This window comes from Pseudonaja textilis, chromosome 2 (genome assembly GCF_049901715.1).
Source record: "Pseudonaja textilis isolate UNSWEBS1 chromosome 2, rPseTex1.2, whole genome shotgun sequence".
Taxonomy (NCBI): domain Eukaryota; kingdom Metazoa; phylum Chordata; class Lepidosauria; order Squamata; family Elapidae; genus Pseudonaja; species Pseudonaja textilis.
This window is the reverse complement of record NC_141991.1, coordinates 111,888,947-111,913,996: the sequence shown is the minus strand read 5'-3', so window position 1 is coordinate 111,913,996 and position 25,050 is coordinate 111,888,947. Positions and strand designations below refer to the sequence as shown.

Below are 25,050 nucleotides of genomic sequence, written 5' to 3'. Positions count from 1 at the left end.
CACATATATATATATACACATATACACATCTTCTGCAGGTCTTTTTCCAGAATCCTTTTATGGAAGTACTTTTTAAGTTATTTGTCACATAACAGCTGCTAAATCTGGAGTGTAGTTATGTGGCTTTGGAAACATCTCAGCAATCTATCAAGTGTCTTCCAAGCTCTCATGAATATCTGCTATAATAAAAATATCTACAGACAGGTTCAAGTGTTTGTTTTTGTTAGAATTGTGGCAGGCGTATTTTGATTTTCCTACTATAATTTTACTTGTTGCCTACTTCACTGGCTCATTCTCTATAGCCTTTGTAAAAAATTATATTGACTTCCATGTGGTCACTTCAAGAGAATTTTTATTTTTATAGTAGCTGTTTTATATTACAGGTCTTCCTCAGCTTATGACCACAACTGAGCCCAAAAGTTATGCTGCTAAGTGAAACATTTGTTAAGTGAGTTTTCCCCCATCTTATGATATTTCTTGCTGCAGTTTTAAGTGAATCACTATGGTTAAATTACTAACAAGGTAGTAAAGTGGATCTGGATTCCCCATTGATTTTGCTGGTCAGAGTCAAAAGGTGATCACATTTTCTGGGACACTCCAACCACCATAAATACGAGTCAGATGCCAAGCATCTGAATTTTGATCACGTACCCATGGGGATGCTGCAATTGTATATAAACGTGAAAAAGGATTATAAATCCCTTTTTTCAGTGCCATTGTGAGTTTGAACAGTCCCTAAATGAACTGTTGTAAGTTGAGGACTAAATGGCAGCTGCAAGAAGCCCTTAAGGCCTTCTTTTGAAAAGGTACATTTTAAATAAAGATTGCAGATAGTAGTCCTATTTAGGGCTTTTGTTTTTATTATGGAAATCCTAAAATGCTATAGTAGTTGATGTTTAGATTGTTGCGATTTAAACAGATTCTTAATGAAGCCCATTGATCTAAATTCATCAGGCTTGCTTAAGCTTAAACTCATTATGATATAAAGTGATGTGGGAACTCAGAAATCCCACACACTTGCTAAGGATTTGCTGCTTGATCCATGTTTACTGCTGAACATTATCCCCATTACAGTTCTCAGATACTGTAGTTAAGCACTGTCATGGCTTCCTTTCTTCGAATATATTCCTAAAACCTCTAACCTACTATGGCAGTTCTTGTTAAAGAGCTCTAACGATACACCTAACTTCTGATTTGTCTCTCAGCTTAACTCACAAATCTGTGAAGAAAAATGGAGACATGTTCCATTCTCTTTCATGGAGATTATATATATTATAGATTATATATAGTTGTCCAAGAAACATGCAAAATAAGTTTATGCCTTAAAATTTGGTAAGAGCCACTGTCCAATGTTTTATCCCTTTTACTCTTCCGCTATCCCATTTTTTTAATTCCCGCTGTTTCTTTACTTGAGATTATGGTTCTAGGAAAGAGTTTTGCATATTTTCTCAAGAGTGCATATAGTTCTTCCCCTTCTACAGCCTTGCATCTTTTATCCCTTTCAACAAATTGTGCAAATCTTTAGTGTTTTTCTGTAAAGAACTAGTTTCTGCCTGTCCTGGTTGGGTCATTGCAGTGGTGCCAAGCCGTCAGTAAGAACTCATGCTTTCAGCCAAGTCATTGTTCCCATTGATAAGGAAGGAGAAACGGCGCAAGTGGAGATTATGGCAGAAAACCTGCCAATGGGATGTTGCCCTGTGGCCTTTTGTTCTAGAGGGAAGGGCTTGGGCTGTTGGGGGTGGGGAGAGAGTGTGTGAATACTTAATGAGAATGTGATCAAATCAGCTGGTGACTTATCTTGGTCGGGCTGCTGAGCAGTCTTGGGCTTTGTCCACGAAACAGCTGATGGATGGATTAAAAACCTCACAGTGTTGAGCTGTTCGGTGACAAGAGTTGTCATGCGGAAAAAGTCTGAATAAAGGCTGCGTAATATTTGTTAAAATAGCAGCTGGAACATTTCAAATTAGATAGCCGTATCTCCCCCCCCTACTTTCTTGTGGAGGGTGAAGTTTGTGCCACGCGAGTTAATGTTCACAATGAGCCAGGAGTGGGCTTCAAACATTTCAACAATGGATTCTCAGTGGATTCTCTGCCGGGTTGTGGCCATGGTGGACGTGACTTAGTCAGCCTCCTGCACCACAGCGGGGGTGGGGGTGAGGGTGGAGGAGGTGTTTTTGCCTTCCCCAGACTGTGGAGGCTTTCCTCGAGCCTTTGGGAGGTCGAAAAAGGCCTTTCCCAAGCTTTGGCTACCCTCAGGGAGGCCTATTTTTCACCCACCCCCAGCTTCCACACTGGCCCTGCACTTACCTCACATCCAAAATGGGCCATCCCACCCCTGGAACGAGTTGCTTCTATTTTGGAAGGTCTGAATTCCAAATCCAGATTGAGAGAAATAGGTAATTTAGATTGTAAAGTAGAAGTTAGTTTTCCTCAGTGTTCCTTAAACTTTGTCTATCTTGTCACCATGTTTACTTAAGTGATCCCTATGGATTCAGATAAGGGGGTACACAATCACACTTATTATCTGGACTTTATAATATTGGGACTGCTTTACTCATACCTCAAGAAAGGCGTTCTTCTACGAGATTCAGGCACAGAATAAGTTTATTAAAGCTGAAATCAGTTATATTCTGTTTTACTCATAGCAAAATATTAGATAGTTGAACATGAGGATATAGTCTTGTCAATGACACATTTTACATCAAGGTCTATGAGGAGACTTATTGCAAAGTAGTCTTTAGCTAGTGACCATTAAGTAAAGACAGTTCAAAGATATGACAGATTCAAAAAAAGATGCGACTCATCCTCAAAATTACAACTGCTACACAGAGAGAGAGGGAGGGAGAGAGAGAGAGAGAGAGAGAGACATACTATGGTCACATAATTGCATTTTGGGTGCTTGGCAGTCGACTCATTTATGACCAGTTGCAGCATCTTGTAGTCACCTGACTATGCTTTGCAACTTTTTTGCCATTTTCCAGCAGAAAATGGCAAAACCCACCCACTGGATATGTTGGATTTGCTTAATGACTGTAGGTTCACTTATTAGCCATGTGATTGATTTAATTACCATACTATTTGCTTTATGACCAATAAAAACAACAGGTGACTTCAGGATCTGTTTAATGACTGCAATGACTTATAATTAAAATTCTGGGCCAATTGTGGTTATAAAGTGAGTGGCTATAAAAGACTACCTAGACACAATAGCAATAGCACTTAGACATATATACTGCCCCACAGTGTTTTACAGCATTCTCTAAGCAGTTTACAGAGTCAGTTTACAGAATCAGCCTATTGCCCTCAACAATCTGGGTCCTCATTTTACCGACCCCGGAAGGATAGAAGGCTGGTGAGTCAATCTTGAACTGGTCAGAATTGAATTGCTGGCAGTAAGCAGAATTAGCCTACAATACCGCATTCTAACCACTGCGCCCCAGGCATGGTAAAGAGGAAAACAGAACTTCCCTTCTTCTGTTGGAGAATTTCAATGACCTGATCCTCTATTACAGGTGTATCAAATTCACATTGTCACGTTGGCATCACGTGACATATTGGGACTTTTTTCCCCTTTGCTAAACCAGGCATGGACATGGCCAGTGCGTGATGCATGCGGCACATGGGCCGGGAGTTTGACAGCCCTGCTGTTTTATCTTTAATCTTTTTTTTAAAAAAAATAATTTGTTTACTTGTTAATTCCTTCCTGTCTCATGTTTGACCCAAATTAAAGAATAGATTAAGACAGGGGTATCAAACTTAAGGCCCGGGGGCCAGATCCAGCCCATGGCGTGCTTAGATCTGGCCCATGGGACTGGCCTGGAAACAGCAAAGTACCAGCCTGCAGTGCCTCTGCCAGTGAAAATGGATTAGCCCTCTACCCATCTCACCACATGGCACCTGGGAAGATTACATCACCCAGCAAGATTCAACCAAGCTTGGGACTCAAGACAACCTACAAAGTTATTCCTGCATGGCCCCATAGGAGTCTGACAACCAATCAGGATACATTTCTTGCCAAAGCAGGAAGCAAGTTCAAAGCCCAAGAGAGGTTATAAATCTCTCCCTCTCTCACCCATGTGCTCCTTTTGCCCAGGACCTCAATGTGGTCCTGCCCACCATTAAACCATCTTTCCAAGCAGTTTCCATGTTTCCAGTGTCTGTCTTCCCACTTGGAACTGAATCCAAATGAACATTTCTTCCAACACAAGGAACTATCATTTTCCTTCAGGGTCAGGATAGCTAAAGAATGCATAAAGTACCTAGAGGTTTAACATACTATATTTTATTAGCCTTTCCTGTTTTTACTGATCAAGATTTCAGGCAAGAAAAATGTGAGGAATGTAGAGTACTTCCTGCCAAGCTGGGTTGGTAATCTTTTTTTCTCTCTCCTCAAAACACTTTTTTGGCTGTACTTTGGTAAAGAAAATAATTTTTATTTGCACCCAGCTTAAATTGTAATAGCTCTCCATAACTTCCTTTGTTCTATTGTAAACACTCAACTACAATTAAGTCTTTTATTGTAAGAGACCTATTGAGCAATATCTCTTAATGTGTCCTCCAGGTACAGTATGGTCATATTGTGGATTTATAATGTATTGCAAGTTCTTTCAGTTTTATTCTATTCCTAATAATTTTTAGCATTTGTCTTACAAGAATCATACACAGTGTTTCTCAACTCTAGCAACTTTAACATTATGTGAACTTCAACTCCCACAGTTCTGAGAGTTGAAGTTCGCAGGTCTTCCTAGTTGACAAAGGTTGAGAAACACTGCATTAAAGGAACATTTAACCTCCAATTTTATCCAATTTCCTTTCCTGATTGCTCATAGCCAGCCAAGATGCCATTTATTTAAATTTATATGAGAAACGTGAGTTTTATTGTTAATACTTTCTGGTTTCCCTTTACCATTTTAAGGTTCATTTATCCAGTCTGGAGAAGATTTTTTTTTTTGCTTTTATTATTTTGAAAAGACTTTCATAAAGTCTGTAAAGACTTGGTGGTTCTGTTGAATTCTGCGGAAAGGGTGTTTTTCTCCACTATTGAACTAGGGTACAATGTCCCTGTCTTTGAGCTGGCAAAAAAAAGGTATTAGTATGAAGTGACTGGCTTCCATGCTTAAAACTGTTGCTGCCATCCCCGTGGTCACATGATCAAAATTTGGATCATGTACTTACCAAAGCGGTTGCAGCCTTCCCAATCATGTGATCACCATTTGTAACCTTCCTAGTTGGCTTTTGACAAGCAAAGTCAGTGGGAGAAGCCAGATTCGCTAAACAACTGCACAATTCACGACTGCAGTGATTTGCTTAACAACTGGCAAAAAAGGTCATAAAAGTGCAGCTTTCTTAACAACTGCCTGGCTTAGCAATGGAAATTTTGGTTGTTACCTGTGGTTGTAAGTCAAGGATTCCCTGTACTTTTGGATGCTGTTGTGCTAAGAGGGAAAGAGTGCTTTAAGAGCAGCTAAGAATACCTTAAACCTGTCTTAGGTGTGCTATGGATAAGGAGGTGAAGATGGCGTCAACAGACACAAGATGTCAGGGAAAATTTGTGCAATGCATAGTTGTTAGTGAGGAATAACTCATCCTATCTCATGGTTTGTGAAGTTTGCTTAGGACTTCTTTATTTCATTATATTTTCCAGAATGTACCTGTAGTGGTCTTTACGTCGACCAGCCTACAATATGCCATTGGTTCCATTCAATTTCTCTTCCCATATATTTGATGGAGAATTTTGAAAGCTCATTACAAAGTCCTAAGTTTTGAAAATTGGAATACATCTTTAAGAATTTGCACTCAAACCTGTGCAACTTTTTTTCTTCATTTTAGTAGTGATGATTGAGATGCTATGGTCAGTGCATTCCCACCATGCATTTAACCAGGTCTACTAAAGACCTGATGGCTGCGTTTGGACATTAAGCTAATTTTAACCTTGGTTTGCTCTTTCACAACTTGGTGCCTTTTGCAAACCCATCTTACTTGATAGTTCATTGTAATAATCCATAAACATGTGTTGGAAGAAATATCCATCTAGTTCAATTCCAAACCAAGAGAAAGGCACTGGAGACAAAATGGAGGCTGGAGCTGTTGATGAAGCAGAACCATCAAGCACATGTGATTCTGGGCAGCTGACCACATGGAGTTGAGAAGGGAGGGGGTATTTATACTTTCTTTTGGATTTTGCACTTGAACCTGTATTCTGTTGGCTGTTGTCAGACTCCCATGGAGCCATGTACAAATCCTAGGAATTTGTCTGAGGTAAATTTGATTGAAGTTTGAACTGCTGGGGGTGGTGCAACTGAGATGATGCAGTGAAGGGGCTTTGGGCAATTCCTATTGTGGCTGAGGGTTAATTGAGGGTATTTGCTTATGAATAGAGCTAGCTATCTCTTTATCTCTTAAGTGCTGACACCTGCTGAGGGATATTAAGAAAGGTGGGGTCTGCTTTCCAAGAGTGTTTCTCCATTTCTCATCTAGGGAAATATAATGTTCTGCCTTTTTAATATTTCTCAAAATATCTCATTCTTCTAGGAAAGGGATGGGTGCTAACTTCCTACACCCAGAAGAAAAAGGGTTAATTCAGTAACCAGTAGAGTAGAGTAGAGTAAAATAGAGTAGAGTAGAGTAGAATTCTTTATTGGCCAAGTGTGATTGGACACACAAGGAATTTGTCTTGGTGCAAATGCTCTCGGTGTACATAAAAGAAAAGATACATTCGTCAAGAGTCAACAATCGTAAGGTACGACACTTAATGATGGTCATAGGGTACAATAAGCAGTCAAAACAAACCAAGTTTAGCAAGTTGGCAAACACAGTCTCTGAAAGGATACTGAAGAAAAGATACATCCTGCTGCTTCATCTCTGGTTTTCAATATATTAACTGAGCTAGATGATAAGCTCTGCAAGGTTTAAGAGGGAAAGTGCCTGGAACAAGAAAAAAACAGGTCATAGCTTAAAGAATGGGCAGGAAATATTTATTTATTGGGGTACACCTTCACTATAGATAAACCTCACTTAAAGATGCTAATTCGGGATGGAAAGTCCATTGTTAAGTGACATTGTCATAAGTCAAAAGTTGTAACTGCTCCACTTAGTGGGCAGTTGCTATCCTTAAGCGAGGATTGCATGCAGTGGTGGAATTCATTTTTTTTTTTTTTACTACTGGTTCTGTGGGCGTGGCTTGGTGGGCGTGGCAGGGGAAGGATACTGTGAAATCTGCAGTTGGAGGTGGTATTTGCCAGTGCTGAGTCTCTGAACTAGTCAAAATTTCTGCTACCGCTTTTCCAGAACTGGTCAGAACCTGCTGAATAGCACCTCTGACTGCATGGGTTTTCAAGTGTAGGCCTCATGAGAAAATAAGCATGTGTACTCAATTGTAGCTACCACTCATTCAGTGTAGAACAAGTGTCATTAAACAAGGACCACCTCCTTTATTGCTTTGTTGATTTGAAGGGGAGCATTGCTGGGAATGCCTCTTTCTTTGTACCCACATACCTCTCTTTTTGCCTCTATATGCCTCCTCTTTTCACTCTTGTGCAAAGTACAATATAGTTATTTATTATAACTGCTCATCTCACAGGCAAGACACTATATTCTTTGTATCTGTTAGTTATAGCTCCACTCTCTTTAGCTTGCTTTCTTGTGAATTATTTAACAAGTCAGACACACAGTATGGTTTAATTAAAGCCAGTATTTTTCTCCCATTTGTCTTTTTCTTGCTTCGTTTGGTTGCCATCCTGAAACCAAAAAACTCTTGCTGCTCTGCAGTGCCTTGGTTGGTATTTCAAAATGATACAGTTGCTTTTAAGGCCATGGAAATTAGAAGATCACAAGGGGAAGATTGTGTGTGCCTTCAAGAGGCAACCTTTCATTCCCCTTCATATATTGTGCAGGTAACAGCAGGCATGAGCTATTTCAGGCCTATATTCAATAGGACTCAAAGGTAATGCTCACAAAGCTTTGTTTCTATGCTAGAGCAGTGACAGTAGTAGGGTTCAGGCTTCATCCCTGAATGTAGCCCCTGGGATGCTTAGATCTGGCCAGTGGGATATCTTGGAAACAGTGAAGGACCAGCCTACGATACCCCTGCAGCCCTCCCGGCCTCCGTTTTCCCTGACAGAGGGTTGCAGGAGGTCATTGCATCTGGAAACGGAGTTTGGGAGCCTGTTTTTACTGGCAGAGCACTCGGGCCACCAAAAGCGCCCCAGACATAAGTGATGTCAAACTGGCCATGCCCACCCTGGCCACATCCACCCTGGCTCCCTGAGGTCAAACACAACCCTGATGCGGGCCTCAGTGAAATCAAGTTTGACACCCCTAATTTAAGGTATTCTGTCTGAAGACACTTCCCCAACTTCATCCAAAAAAGAACTAGAGCAAATAAATAACAGATGCAAATGTGTTTACTGTCAACATCATTCTAAGCTAAAATTAACTCTTCACTGGTGATACTTGTTTCAGAAACTTATTGCAGCATCCAAGGAAATTTTCTTTTTGCATAATACCTGCTTTTTATTTATTTCTTATATTATATGACTAGCTCATGAGTGGGTTTCATACATGTCCTAAATTAGTTTGCATCTTTGCACCTCAGCTCAGCTGCAGGATAAAGTAAGTCAAGTGTCAAACGTGGCACTAAAAACCTGAGATTGAAGCCATACATTGAGAAGTGAAGCGCTATTTTGTTTACCAGTGCTTGTATGAAAAAAATGGGGGTTAATATTGTACAATCCAAATCAATGGCAGGTTTAATACCTTGAAGGAAAATCAGTAAAACATGCAGCAAATTCAGAAAAGCTCATGTCATAAGCCTTAGTGAGCACTTGTCAGGTACAAGAGGTTACCTAAAATTGTAAATAGGAATTTTGTAATGGAGACTTGACTTTAATGTTGAGGGGTTTTTTACCAACTTTTAGTAGGGCAGACAGGTCAGACAGCTTGTTAGATCATCCCAACCAAAGTACTTCATTTGAATGAAGAGAGGGGAGTGATGTATCTTTCTGTTGTTACCTATTCATTGCATCTGTTCTAATTTGTGTATGTGTGTGATTTTGCTTTTTGTTTTCCCTGGGCAGACCTTACTCTCTGAATTAGGTGCTTGACTGAAGCTGATAGAGAATGGAAACATTTCCTTGGCAATGTCTCTGGGAAGACTCCTCCGTCGTGCCTCTTCCAAAGCATCTGATCTCCTGACCTTAAATGCCAGCAGCGGCTGTGGTGGTTCATCTTCCATCTTGGATGGAGAGATTATCTATTCCAAGAACAATGTTTGTGTCCACCCCCCTGAGATGCTGCAAGGTGTTGTGGAACATCATCCAGGTGAGGATGGCTAGCAAACATCAACAGGTCTCTTTAGGACTGTGTGTGCAGCAGAATCTCTGAAGCCCTTTTCAGGCATCTAATGCTTATAGAGGGAACTGAGGCAGGCACTTCAGTCCTACCCTGCTCCTCTCTGATCTCCCTTTGTTATCAGCAATATTCAAGACTGGTGTTAATGTATCATACTCAATATGTTGATGTTCTCTTAGGGATTGGAGAACTGTACCTAGGTCAGTAGGGTTGCGACTCCTTTTCAAGCCTTCCCTGTCAGCATGGACTGTTAGGAATGAAGTGTAACATCTCTTCCCTCCATACTTACTTAAAATTCTTGAAGCTTTAGCTATTTCCTTAAGTTTCCCTTACTACCTTTTTCACCTATCACCCTGTATACCTTCAGCTGGTATCTCCTTTGTTTATGGATCCAGGGGAAGTGGCTAAATCTTGCCAGCAAGATAGCGTGTCTCAGCTAATCCTTGTCTGCGTTTACAGTGTAAAATATTTCCTCCCCTTGGGTTTTTTTTAGCTTGAGTATGAAGTGGCATGTGCTATATTAGAACTTCTAAAATGGGAACCTCGTTTTAGGATTAAAGTATATTAAGTAGATCCAGAATTAGATTTTGAAATGTTTGTTTTGCTTTTATAAGCTTTAACACAGAGAAAAATCTTCTCAGCCAGCAAGCAGCATTATGTGATTTTGCAAATATCAGAAAAATACAAATGAATTTTTAATTTATTTTGACTCATTTATATACCTAAGAACCAACCATGTCCTTTACAGAGGGACCCTGGATGGTGTACAATAAAATTTATGCCTGCATTGCACTGTTCACTTTGCAATATTATGCAAACGGAAGGGTAGGAAAGGCATTTTTTATAATTAAAAACATAATTTAAAATTAATTAAATGTTTTTAATTGAATAAGTAAAAAAATAATGTGGGATTTGAACTCACACTCTTGCATTCTAACCCAGTGCATGTGTGACGTTTAGTATTCACCCCATTTGTTTCCATGTCAGTGGCTGCCTTTTTTAGCAGGCATATAAATTCAAAGCATGATGATTATTCCTATTGCATACACTTTGGTGGCGCTATCCCTATGATACAGATCAGCAGCAATAGAAGCATCTACTCTAAGGTCTCACTTCATTTATGAAAAGTCTTGTATTAGTAAAATATTAGTGTTTTATATTGGTTCCCCTATCACTTGTGCCTAGTTTTGTGTAGAAAGTAGGTAGAATTTGAAACGAATTCACATTTTTCATGTATCCCTTTGAATATGACATACAAGTAGTTCACAAGTTAGTTGAGTTTAGCAACTGTTAGAACTGAAGGGACTTAAGAATGGTCCTCAGAGTATTTATTTATTTATTTGATTGATTGATTGATTGATTTCTGTAGCCACCCATCTCAACAAAGTTCTGGTTGCTGCAATGCTCCTTACAGTCATGTGAACAGCTCACAGTTGTAGCATCCTGCAGTCACATGATCACTATTACTGCCAGCTCCTGCCAGCTTCATAGAAACAAAATTAATGGAAAAGCCAGCACAGAAGGTTGCAAATCATCAGATAAGTCTTCTCCCAGCTCCGTTGTCCTGACTGTGCACAGACACACTTCGTATCCTCTTTTCTTGGCCTCCCTGTTGTTCTTGCACACATGAACCCCTCCCATCTTTCCCCAGCTTCTCTGCATCCACACACATGCACTTCACACCTTCTTTTTTCAGCTTCCCTGTGCTTGCACAGACACGTATTGTGACCTTTTCCCCTGTTCTCCCTGCACTTGCACACACTTTTGTACCCCACGTTCTTTTTCCCCAGGCCTCCCTGTGCTCACACACATTCATGTATGCACCCAGTGCCGCCTTTCCCAGCCTTCCTGGGTTCATGGTGCAGTGCATTGTCCTACAACTTGCGCATAATTTGTTCCAGACCACCCAGGGCCTCCCTCTTTCATGATAGCCTCCCCTCCCATGACAGCCCCCTGTGCTCCTGACTGGGGGACACCCTCCATTTCTTGCTTAATGACCTTATATCTTGGGACAACTTGGACTGCCTGGATTCTTTTTGCTCAGTGATACAGTCACTTGATGTTTTGTTTTACTTAGCAATAAGTAAAATAGTTTGAGGACTGTGTTTTTTTTAGATTTTGATTACCTTTATAGCATTTGGCTTTGCTTCAAAGCAAATGCAAGCAGCTTTTTGTGTTCAGAGGCCATTCTCTATTATTATTAATCAGTTTTTGAGTGTTGCTGGACAGGACAACCTCATCCACAGAAGCCAACATAAAAAGTATGCAAGTGATGAAACTTGCATTGCAAATCAGACTGCCTTTGACAGCCCAACAAGGAAGACCAGACCAAGAAACCAATGATTATATGGTCAATAATTACATACTTATATAGGTCTTTTATTGTAATAGCTCTAGTTAACAGAAGTTTGAAATGTGCTTCTCCTCCCTCCCTTTCTGTGAACTATGCTTGTTTTCTCGAGTTATTTCCTTGGCCTGGGCTCAAAACCGGCTTATCTGACCGTTGCCTTGGTAGCAGGTCTCTCTACTAGCCATTCTCTGCGCTGTCTATAGACTTCTATATCCTTGCAAATGAAATGATATAGATATAAAGGGGCAAACATCATAACATCAGAGTGCACATTTCACTTTGAAGTCATTGTGGTTAAGTGTGTATAGTGTTGGGACAGACTGAATTTTAAGAAAAAACATTAGGGTGTATGGCATCATATTAGATTTTTATTTTAGTTCTTACTTTCTTTTTAAAAAAACTCTCAAAAAGAATATTACAGGTAGTCGACTTATAACCACAATTGAGCCCAAACTTTCTGCTGCTAAGCAAGATATTTGTTAAGTGAGTTTTGTCCCATTTTACAACCTTCCTTGCCATAGTTGGTAAGTGAATCACTGCAGTTGTTAAGTTAGTAACATGGTTATTAAGTGAATCTGGCTTCCCCGTTGACTTTGCATATCAGAAAGTCACAAAAGGTGATCACATAATCTTGGGACATTACTTAAATATGAGCCAGTTACCAAACATCTAAATTTTGATCATGTGACCATGGGGATGCTGCAGTGGTCATAAGTGTGAAGAATGGTCATAGTTCACTTTTTTCAGTGCTGTTGTAACTTTGAATGGGCACAAACAAATGGCTGTAAGTCAAGGATTATCTGTATTTATTAGAAAGAAGGCTTAAAGATATTACGTATATTTCAGTAAGAAGAATTGGAAGCAAGAAATTGTTTTATATTGCCAGAGATACCCTGTGGATTTCAAGGAAAAGACTCTTCTCTACCTCTGTGGAGCAAGAGGTTGACTCTCAAAATAAGAAAGAGTCAGTCTTTAGAAATGGAACAGCTCGGAAATGGGGTGAAACAGCTCCATCACAGCAATTAGAACAGCTTGAGAAAGCACACGGTGTCATCCTTATTCCCAACAATATTAGCTATTTCATGGATTTTAACAAGATTGCTGTGATTTTTCATCTTATAGAAGAAATACATTACTTGTTTTTTTACAGGGCTAATTTTCAACTAATGAACAGAAGGGAAAAAAAATTCAATAAAAGTTCTAGTTACACAGAGATAAGATAGAAGTTGTGAATTAATACACGGTATTTGCATCCTAAATACCTAGGTTGCACTTGATCGCAAAGGAGTTGCTCAAAGTAGCCAACGGCCTAAGGAAAAAACATTAAGATCAGTAGAATCGTGTGCACAACAATTTAAAGCAGCGGGAGAAACAACAGTTGTTCTGTGTTTATTTGGATAATAAGAAACACATCATGAGGAATCTGTCAGTCAAAATATTGATGTAGGACATCTTCAGGGATACTCTTATATGAGGAGGGAAAACTTGTAGCATTGAGAAGAGGCCAGTCACTTGCTAGAAAGGAAAGGAATAGCCATGTTTCCACATCATGTGAAGTCCAGAAAGCTGAGGGTTGACTGTAAGTCTAAGTCCCTGTCTTCTTTTGCAGGCTACTTGTGCTTGTACATGGAGAAGGATGAGCTGCTTGGAACCACGCTTATCCTGGCCTGGGTCCCCAACTCCCGTATTCAGAGGCAGGATGAAGAGGCTCTCCGTTACATCACGCCCGAGAGCTCCCCTGTCCGCAAGACTCCCCGCAAGCGCAACCGACACACTCAGGGTTTTGGCATCCCTATGCAGGCTTCTTCTGTTGAACAGAAGCAAGCTGAGACCCCAAAAGATGAGGAGGACATTTTGACTGTGTCACAGCTGGTGAGGGATGTGGCTCATGTCAGCCCCCCTTCGGAAGAAGGGGACAAATTGTCCCACAGCTGCTCGGCCACATGCAACATCCACAGCTCCACTCAGCCTGTTCACAGTGACTCAGGAATTTTATCGACAATCAGTTCTCAGGATGAACAGAACCGATTAGAGGAGTCCGTAGAGGAAGGGCTGGAGGGCCATTTGGAGACAGGAGAAGACGAAGGCTCTTTGGAGTTGTCTGCCGATGATGTTAGCAAAGATAGCACGTTTGACTCGGATTCAGATGCCTTCTCTTCTCCATTCTGCCTCTCACCCATAAGCGAAGCACTTGTGGAAAATGTTAGCTCTATGTTCCTGGTTAATGAAAACCGGTGAGTTGACATTCATGTGCTACTCAAACAGAGCCCAGTTCAAAACAAAATGGGTAAGCCCCACAAATGTAAGTCACCCGATTCTAGAATCATTTGCTCTTTGTTACATGCAGAGAGGTATCAACAGTGGCTTTCATTAGAGCAAGTACAGCATGCTTACCCAGATGTAAATTCTGTTGAGCTCATTGAGATTTACCTCATGAAAGGATTATAAGATTGCCATGGAAATCTGTCTTAAGAATTCTACAGAGAGATCAAAGGACTGAATCAACTTGTCATTCAACTTAGTGATTCCTTTAATGCAGTAGACAGAAGATCAAATACTGTCAGGGGTGCTGTCAACTTACTTGTTTTGTGATGTCTGTTTCAATGAAAATACAATTCCAGACATTGTCTGAAGGTGCTCTGCTTACTTACTACAACAATTATTATTTAAATATGTATTTCATATATTTTCATAGCAAATATACTTAATTGATTAAAAAAAAAGTTTATTTAGAAGAGCTAGAAGACCTTGCTTTTCGCCCAAAACTTTGGCAAGGGAAAGTGAAACTTTTTTGCTTCGGCATATTTGCCATCTTTTATCTATCTTTTATGTTTGGTGATTTTATTGGAATTTCTATGATTTTTGTGAATCACCCAGAACTGTTGATGTTCAGTGGCATACAGATTTAATAAATTATTATTGTGTACATAGAAATATGAATTTGCAGTTCGTTTTGGCCTTCATAAGTCATTCCCAAGAACCTAGAATGTAGTATCAGTGTAGTATATGCATGAATCTTTGCAATGTGGTCTTTTGTAATTGACAGAATTTTCATCAACTCACATCAATTTCATTTAAGTGCTGTCCAAGATCTTATTGTGTGCCGATTACAACTGAGACCATTAGCCTGTTTTTTGCCATAATCTTTCATTTCAATTTTCAGGTCTTAATGTTTTCTGATCTTCTCCAAATCTTTATCTTCTGCTCTATGTCCTGATATTGCCACATCAATTATCCATACTTCCTTCTTTTCGATCATGATTAAATCTGATGCGTTATAAACCAAGGTCTTAAATTTGGAAATTTAACCTATTTATTTTCAGCTATTTTTTTTCAACTCTATGTTCCCACCAATTTTTCATTATTGGCACATGATAATTTTACAGATGTTCCAGTGTAATATTTTGGTGACTGTTATGTCATTGTTTATACATAGTTTATGTGGTATTCTTGTATGAGCTAAGCTAAGATCCACTGTTTCTTCCGCCTGTTTGCATAATCTGCATTTTGAATCATTTGATGATTTTTCAATTCTGGCTCTGATTGTATTAAATTGAATAACTTGCTCTTGAGCAGCCAAAACCAAGCCTTCAATTTATTTTTCAATGTTCCAGTTGTTAGCTATTGCCAGGTTTTATCTTTATCCACCTTCTTCCTGATCTTTTGCAGAAATTCACCATGAACAGATAGTCCTCAATTTATGACTGATTTTTTAAATTACTGTTCAGAAGTACAATGGCCTTGGAAAGGATACTTTATGATCCATAAAGCATTTTAGGTATGTCGTAAAATGTTGAGCTACCCTACAACCACATGATTGCAATCTGGTTGCTTGGCAACCTATATCAGGGGTCCCCAACCACCGGGCCCCGGACCAGTACCGGTCCGTGGATCATTTTGTACCAGGCCACCTACTTTGCTTGGGCGCCGCCATCTTGTTTCGACAGCGCTTGAGAAAGTGCTTCCGGGTGAGCTTGTCGGTTGGATGGAAAGCGGCGTTTGGGTGCTGAAGGAATCCTCGCGCCTTAGTTTTGTCGAAGAGGGGGCGGGGCGGCTTCGAATGAAGAGCCGTCCCGATGGCGGTGGAGTCTCGCGTTACTCAGGAGGAGATTAAGAAAGAGCCTGAAAAGCCCATCGACCGCGAGAAGGTACAAAGGAGGAGTTGAAGGTGGCGGGGAGAAGTGAGGGATGGCTGGATGGCCGGTTGCTCGGCTCGTCTTGCCTTGGTCGTGCGTGCTGATGCCGGTACCGGTCCGTGGATCATTTTGTGATGCCGGTACCGGGTCATGGTACAAAAAAGGTTGGGGACCACTGACCTATATCAACTTACAAACAGTTGCCAAGCACCCCTTTGATATCACGATGTTCCCCATAAAGACATGGAGAAATCAGTAGAGAAAGTTGCAAGCTGCTGCCACCTGCCATAGAGCTGAGATTCCCTCCTGGCAGGCACTTCTTGGAGAATGAAATGGTCCCTGTCAGGAGGGAATCTCAGCTGTGTGTGGAGCTGTGATTTGTCATCCCCCAACCCCACAAGCAACCAAAACAGCTGCCTCCAGAGGAAAGGGGGACTTCTCCATCAGGCTGCAGAAAGGAAGCTTGGATGAGCCACACTTGTGCAGCTCCTCACACCTGGAGAGGACAGGAACTCTGAAGGGTTTCAGATTCTGAAGATCCCAGCTCTCTCTTCCTGCAGCCTGCCAGAGTAGTTCTCTTCCCCACACCGAGGGGAGACAAACTCCTCTGGCAGCTGCGGAAAGGAAGCTCAAATCTTCATGATCCAAGCTTCATTTCACTAGTCCACTGTAGGAGTTCCCTGCTGTGCATGGAGCCGAAGGGAAATCCTAAGGTGGGCTGCAGAATATGAAGCTTGGACCCTTAAGATTGGAGGTTTGTTTCTGTACCCAGCCATAGAAGGTCCCTTGTGAAGAAGTTCCTTATGTGGATACATTTCTTACTAATCACATTTTTAACTTGTCTATGCTTGATATTATCCAACTATAAAATGCTCAAATACTCATAGGCTTCATCCTAATGGTTTGGCCATTTGGCATTTCAATTCTATTATTGTTCATGATTTTACCCAGTTTATTCCTAGTGTAGCATATTTCTCTAGGCAAAATTCCATCTCTATACCTCTGCTAAAAGTCCTTAGGATATTTGTCAATGACTGGATTTCTGATTTTCCATAAAGCTTCAGTGTATCCATACAGTATATAGCCAATGTGAGTTTCTATTACCATTTTTTTGCTCTTTGGTAGCCCAGATTTGTTTTCTTTAAAATCATTGAAAGTGGGAACATAGTAATGACTGTGCTGATAATGAGTAACTCTGGAAGATGCCTCTCGTAATGTTGAAAAGCCCATAATTTTCATTTTCAACCCGCAAATTCGTCTTCCACTGCTTCATTATTTTTCTATAAATATTCTAATGTTTTTACTAATACTAGTTGTTTCCAAATATTTGATGGTCTAACTATCTGGTAATGAATAAAATGCCTTTTTATAAGCAAACCAGACTATGTGTAAATTGGTTTTTTGCCTTTTAACAATTCTCCAAAACCATTTTATCAATCAGAAAGTGATATTTTATTCCACTGCTCTTCCTTTTATTTCCTTCTGTTCCACTAGAAGAATGTTCTTTTTTCTCTCTAAATAATCTTGAATATTATTTACTGTAAATAATAGCAGTACTGCAGTAATATTACTTGCTATTGTTCCTTTGAGTAAAGTAATCCTGGGAGGTTAGCATGTTATTGGCCTAGAGTTTCCTGGTGTTGTCCCTTTCATTGGGACAACAATGTTATTATGGTTCATTGCACAGTTAGCCAGATATTTAGACTGGATTTTGCATTTTCATCCACCTACTGAATCCTTCCCAAGGACCTGGGATTAAGCAGATGTCGCTGTTCGATGGCGTTAAGGATCTTGCAGAATCTAAGCTGACTTTCGCAGTTGACTAATGGTGATTTTGTTAACGGTGATAATATTCAAATGATGCTCCAGTTGTTTGGGGATTGTACCCAAAGCATCTATTGGCACTGTCTTTGCTTTCTTTTGTCACGCTTGTTCTACTTCTATTTGCAGGTCTTTGTATTTTGTGATTTTTTTTTCCCCCAGCGCTTTCTCTTTCTATTCTGCTGTCTTCAGGTATTGCTATGTCCACTATCCAGGCATTTTTGTCTTTGTTATCAACAAATTGTTAAGTCTGGAGTGTATGGGACAGGTGCTCGTCTGTTGAATTTGAAAGTCCCAGAGCATTTTAGCTTCTTCATTTTCTATTACTTTCGGTATTTTATGGTCCTCCCATTATTATTATTAGCTTTTATATGCTGTCTGGATTCCTTTGTGACTTTAAGCAACTATTATTTCAAGTTGGAGAAATTTCTGTTCTATGGTACAACCTAACTTTTATGAATAAAATATAACCACTATAGTTCATCGCCCTGCATATATTTTTATGATTCATTTTGCTGTTACCTGCGTGACTTTAAAAAGACTTGTATGACTTTGGCTCACGGAGCATTTTGCCTACTCTGCAGGCCTTCTTGTTTCTTCCCTTTGTGTTGCATTTTGTAACTTCTTGTCTAAGCAAGAATTTTGAAGATTGTTTTTATTTACACACTCTTCCGAACTATTTTGGTTGTTTAAATACTACCCAACCATGTAGTCTAGACAGCCAGGGTTAATAAAAATGACTTAGCTGATTTCTCTCTGCTTTCCTCCAGAGCTACAATGCCGTGGCTTGGCATATTATTGTTTCAATGCTGTGATCTCCTTCTAATACAATTTGACTGGGGTGAACTGAGCATCTGCTGTTCTAGGGTGAAGATGTATATTTTATCTGTAGAATGTGACTGAAGCTGCAATGCTCCAATTTAGTGCTGGGTCATACATTTGCCTGCTTGAGAGTTTATTCACGTTCGGTGTAAGAGGCGAGTGCCCTCATGCGGCCTACCAGTTATATTGCAAAATGGCTAATTGCAAATGGGGTTTTTGATGCAGGTTATAGTTTTCCCTCCCAAATCACTTGCTCTAAGACCTTTTTGACATTTATTTGGCAGCAGACTGTCTTGGTTTATATGATAATAGCCTTTGAAAGGCCAAGGCAGAATACAAAACCTGCTTATTTGAAAAGAATGAAAATCCATGTTAAGCCAAGAATGTAGCTGATTAACAGTCCATAAAGAGGATCCCCACAATCTTAGTCTATAACCTACATTAGGTGTGACTTGGATGTTGTCTTCTCTCCATTCTATCATCCATTTTCTTCAAGTTATATTTTTTTTACCAAATAAGTAGTCTTGATCATCTGAAAAACTTATAGAAGTAGTCCTGACTTACGGTTCATTTAATGACCGTTCAAAGTTACAGTGGCACTGAAAAATGTGACTTATGACCATTTATCAAAATTACAACTTTTGCAGCATCCCCATAATCCTGTCATCAAAATTCAGATGTTTGGCTCATATTTATGGTTCAATTTATGACCATTGCTGTGTCCCAAGGTCATGTGATCAGCTTTTCTCACAAGCAAGGGCAGTGGGGAAGCCAGATTCACTTAACAACCAGGTTACCAACTTATCGGCTGCAGTGATTCACTTAACAACTGTCATAAAATGGGGCAAAGCTCACTTCACAAATGTTTCACTTAACAACAGAAATTTGGGGCTTAATTGTGGTTGTAAATGTTGTAAATGTGGTTGTGTACTATTTTTAAACTTCAGTTGGGTGAATAAAGATATTGTTGGTGTGGTTGACTGAGACTAGGGATACCCATATTCTAATCCACATTCAAAGCTGGAAGCTGACTTGTTGACTACCTGATGGGCCAGTCACTCTCTCAGCTCATCCTTTCCCCCAGGATTAAATTGTTAGCGGTGGGGTGGGGTGGGGTGGAAAGAGAAGAAAGTGCTTTATAGGTTGCCCTGAACTTATGAATGAAAGATGGGCTATGAAAAATGGAATATTTTTAATACTGTGTGGTATTATTTTTCCTGGCCAACATGGCTGTTTCAGCTCTTTTGAAAAGAATGAAAACAATTACCATGCTTCCTAATAGGCGAGTTTTAAGGGGGTGGGGGGGATTGGAAATAGCATTGAGTAGATGAAGTCTTGTTAATTAGGGGATTATTTTTCCTGTGTTTCTCCTAAGCATTCAGACTGATTGTAAAAAGATTTGTATTGGAACAGACCAAAGTCCTAGTCTTCGGTCTTTGCAGTATAAGAATTTTTTAAAAATCCCTATAAAGATGAATTAACTAGATGATCTATTAAATGTACTGTATGTATTCAATGATTACATTCAAGGTTAGATTAAAAATGATGGCACTGGTAATCATAAGTTTAATGATTAATTATTAGTTTAAGAGGCATACCCACTGCACTGATGCCCTGAGACTGCCACATGCTTCTCTGGCTTTGTCCAAGAGATGTCAGGTTTCCAAACCAAGCTTGTACATCAGCACTGGTCAAGTAGGTCATCCAAATGCAAAATCTAAAATGGTGTGTGAAAACACAAGCTATAAGAACGTTGTAAATGTGAAAACATTCATAAGTCACTTTTTTCAGTGCCACTATAAGCTCCAATGGTCACTAAACAAATTGTGTAAGATAAGGACAACCTGCATACTTCTGTCAGATTGCTACTTTTTATCTTGAGCAGGGGTGTCAAATTCGATTTCATTGAGGGCCGCATCAGGCTTGTGTTTGACCTCTGGGGACGGGTGTGGGTGTGGCCAGGGTAGGCGTGGTCAGCTCAACATCTCCTGTGTCAGGGGCACCTATGGTGGCCTGAGCACTCTCCCAGTGAAAACAGGGGCTCCCAAGCTCTATTTTCAGCTATGACGGCTTCCTGCAACCCTTTGTCAGTGAAAATGGAGCCTGTTTTCATTGGTAGAGGCACTGTGGGCCGGTCCTTCGTTGTTTCCAGGGCCGCCCCATTCTTGAGTTTCATATCCTTGATCTTGAGGGTTTTCCTTAAATCCAGAATTTATTAATTTGGAGAGCTTGAGATCATATTAAAAGTTCCCCTGTTCTAGGAATAAGTTATACCTATCACTGATTACACCTAGATTTCTTTCATTTTAAAATTAACAGCTTAGCTTTTGTTTTGATATATAGTAGCAGTGTTTATTTGTTCTTCTCTTTAGAACTTTGCTTTTGTAATTTATCCACTTCCATTGGTTATTTTTTTTATTTGTTTTATTTATGTAACGTGTAAAAACTCAATTTCAGTCAAACAGTGTGTTGTCTGAGTACAATTATAATTACAAAATGTTTACAATGGTATTTATCACAATAATATTAATTCTATAATAATGATAATAATTTACTTGTCCATTGGTTATTTATTCTTGAGGTGTTTACCCAGCACGGCATTTGCATCATTCAAGTTTCAGATATATCTTGTTCATCTTGTTACTCCCACCATCCCAAACCCAGGTGGTCTCTTTCATGGAGACACTTTATGTACTGGTTTATCTTGGCTGAAAGGGGAGTGAGTGTTATTGTTCCTCCCTGTTCCCCACCCCCACCCCAATCTGTGTTTCTCTTTAGCATCCTTAGAGTGGCCAGTTCTCTACAAATAAACCTTAATTGTAGCTTGTCCCCTTTCCTCCTTTGGTTTTTCAGCAAACAAGCCCTCTTGTGGCTGATCACGTTACAGTAAAAATTCAAATAATCATCTCATTCTGAATATAATCTTTTAATTTTATAAGCCAAGATGTTTTTTTCCTATACATGTATCATATTTATGATGGTTTACAGAGTCCTGGGGTCATGTTGCAACCTTCTGACAAAGCCAATGGGGAAGCCAGACTCACTTAGCAATGTGTTACTAACTGTGAACAGCAATGATTCACTTAACAACTCTGGCAAGAAAAGTCATAAAATGGAGAAAACTCATTTAACAAATGTCTCACTTAGCAACAGAAATTTTGGAGTCAATTGTGTTGTGGTAAGCCGGCAGCAGGTACGGATGGCTGAGGAGAGCGAGGACTCAGATGAGGAGCCAGGACCATTAGGGAGTGGACTGCTGCCTTCATTGATTGTGGGGGCTGGCAGCAGTGATGAGGAGGTTCCTGAGGAGCCTGTGCCAAGTGTGCATGCATGTAGGATTGCTCGGAGGAAAGAGCAGTTACAGCAGCACAGGCAACTTGGGAGTAAGGCTGCAAGGTAATGGTCCCTCCTCCTTCAAGAAGATAAAAGCCAGCTGTGAAACTTTCTTTCTTTGCAGAAGGCAAAGACGTTTTGAAACTCCAGCCTCGTGGACATTCCAGTATCCCGAGTTTGTATTTGAAGACTCTTATTTTGCAAATTATTTCTTGTCTGTTATCTTTTGGCAAGTCTTGCACAATTTGGCAAGACTTATGCTTATCACGGCTAATTATTTTGTAAAAGCATTACAAGTTTTTTGTTCCTTTTGGATTGTGTTTGATTTGTTGAAAAAGGGCGTGGGTCAGAACAAATTGTGGTCATAAATCGAGGACTACCTGCACGTGCAGATGGCTCATCCGGAAGTGGGTGGAGACCCATTCTTTGCACCAAACCTAATTAGTAAGAGTATATGAATATGGGGTGTTTTTCTTATGTGAGGTTGTGAGCACATCCTCTAATTTTATTTTTTTCTTTTCTTTTGTGGATTGCAAAATTGGACAAAAGCAAATAGCAAGCTAAGTAGCTAAAGGTGCTTCTTTAGCAAGTAGGGTTGCTGCATGCAAGCAACAGAGAAAAATGAGGCACTATTCAGCAAAAAAAAGAGAGAGAGAGAGATGTGTTTTCAGTAGGTAATTCTATAGCTTGTTCCAAAATCACTTTTGAATGGAAAGCTAGGTGGCAGGTGGTATTTTAGAGGCTACCACAATCTGTGCATATGCCACATAGAAGAAAGGTAGGCTGCTTTTTTAAAAAAAATATGCTAATGAGTTATTGTATTTAGAGTCACAGGTATTCAGTTGATTGGACTGGATCAGCCCATGGCAGTCCTGCAGTAGTGTTACATTGGTAGTTTCTAGCAGAACCATTAGCATCATCAATACAGAGAACAGGAATTGACATAGGCCTAGAAAATGCTATCCTGCAGAGGCAGCCCCTCTTGAGTTTGAGCTTGACGCAATCCTTGCATGATCCTTGCTTTTTTTTTTTTTTGCTGCCTTTCCCATTAATAAATTGCTTTCCTGTTCAGGGCCTGTATTGGGAAGGGAATAGACGAGCGTCTGAGGGGTTCCCACTGGCAGCTTCCTTTGTAGCAAGAGGACTTGTGGCCTTGCGTCATATTGTTATGCCAATCCACTTGAGAGGTTGGCGTGGCTCGGCTCCCTGCAGAATAAGCAGGAGACAGAATTACTGGCAGAGCGATTGGGGGGAAAGTGGTGCGGACATGCAAATAATATGGTATTTACTTCATTAAATTTTGTTTAAAATTGAGGCCTTGCTTTGCTTTGTGAATTCCAATTGGCTTGCAGATGAGCCAGCTAGACCATTTTACAGCCTTATCTGTGGAATTTTTTTGTCTTTAACTTGTCCATAAGCTAAAGACATATGGATTTTGTAATCCACTCTAATGGCACCTTTCAGCCAGAAATCAGTATCGGTATCAGAAAGCAAAAATGTGGTGGTATAAAATAAACAGATAATGTTACGGTACTTGCAGGACAAATAATAGATTTAGTAAGTGAAGCATTTTGTTGTTGTTGTTGAAAGGAATTCTGTTCGGGTATCAGTAGTTACATCAGCAAATGCATCTTTTCCAATCTTTCTATTTTTTAATTATACTTTGTAAAAGTGTAATCCACCTCCAGCATTTTATCCCCTATTCCACCTGTAATATGAGTGATGCTATGAACTCTTGAATCTTTGAGAAGTGTAATCTTGATTTTAAGTGTCTATCCATTTTGATTCATGTTTTAAATATTGTCTCTTTTATATGTCGAGCAGCTGTTTGTGGCTTTGCCAGGGCAGATATTTGTCTATCAGGGGAAGAAGAAAAAAAGGAGTAGAAGAGAGTCACTGATGCCCTTAGCAACCACTTCAAGGAACTGGGATCAAAACCAGGAAGTGTCAGAGGAATGTGATGGGGATAGGATAAACATTTAAACGACAGGAGGATTATTTTAGCCGGGCTCTTTTTCATATGACTTCTCTTTATACAGTGTATACCTGAGTTCCCATAACAAGGAAGCTGTGACAGTTTTCAGTGGATTGTTAGCTAAAGTATAGATGATAATCGTGGTTGATTTCTCATTTTATTAATAGCGAACCAGTACAAAAATTAATCTTAAGTCATGGGAAGTCACCAGTGTGACCCGGATTTCTGGACGTTAACAGAACAGTGAAGTAGCTTCTCTACTTTGTTCCATCTTTTGCATCCCTCTCTGTTATCTTTGGTCTTTTGACTTCGTTCAGTCTTCTCCCACATGGTCTCTTAAGCCCAGCTGACTGTAGTCAGAGATAGTTGCCCTCCAGATATATTCATTTATTGTTTTAAGTCACCCAAAAGCCAACGTTCGCTAGGCAGTTTACAATAAAACACAATAAAATATACACTTTGAATATGGATCACAAAACAGGAGGGTTGTTCTTCCTCCTCTTGTTTGTAAGCCCTTCCTACTCCCTGCCTCTTTTCCTAAATAAGCCAGTACAATTTATAGCCTTTCCTTAATAGACATGCTTACTAAAGAAAGGAAATGGGGACATGAAGGAATGAACATCCATATAGAGGGTACATTAAGCCTATCCTTGCTTTATAAATCCATTATGGTAATGTGTGAATATTTCAATCTATCATAAAACGAGGAGTGCTTATGTCAACTCTCTTCAGTTGCTGTTGCTTTTGCTATATAGGAGAAGGGCAAATAATGTGGGACTTTCTGCAGAAATAACCCGAGGGACCTGGTGACAGCATTCTTCCATCAGAATTATAGATACGTATGACAGGATTCAGTGTCCTAATCTGATATGCATGTGGCACATGAATTGCAACGCTCTTTAGGGGCCTTGTGTGTGGCCCTCCAATTGTCCCTTCAAAGATTGCTTCTGAAATTGTCATTTTGAATATGACAGAAGAGGAGGGTATTTGTTCAAATTGCTCTTAAATTTGGCTTTTTTTCTGGCTATACCCTCTTTTTGCAATGTAATATTGTGTAAACCTTTCATTGTCTGCATATCTTTTGTCATCTGAGGATTGGAGTGTATATCGCAGCACAAATGCGATTTGTGCTTAAGGCACAAATCGGCAAGCTGTGGCTGTGACAAGATGTAGTACTCCATTTGTGATCCCAGAGTCCTTCTGAATGGGCAAGGTCAGTGGTCTGGGGCCTGGTTTTGTGCAATAATTTATTAGTTTATAAATAT

The 25,050-nt window shown here is 39.9% G+C and overlaps 1 protein-coding gene across 4 annotated transcripts in view; it reads left to right on the top strand.

The window, feature by feature from the left end:
* TBC1D16 (TBC1 domain family member 16) overlaps positions 1–25,050 on the top strand; it is a 76,532-nt gene that overhangs the window by 10,072 nt on the left and 41,410 nt on the right. For all 4 annotated transcript variants that reach the window (XR_015741831.1, XM_026701799.2, XM_026701800.2 and 1 more), the window contains exons 2-3: positions 9,075–9,318; positions 13,308–13,932. Coding sequence is in view for 3 of the 4 variants with exons in the window: in XM_026701799.2 (XP_026557584.1) it covers positions 9,138–9,318; positions 13,308–13,932 (806 nt within the window). In the remaining variant the exon portion in view is untranslated. The remainder of the gene's footprint in view (positions 1–9,074; positions 9,319–13,307; positions 13,933–25,050) is intronic.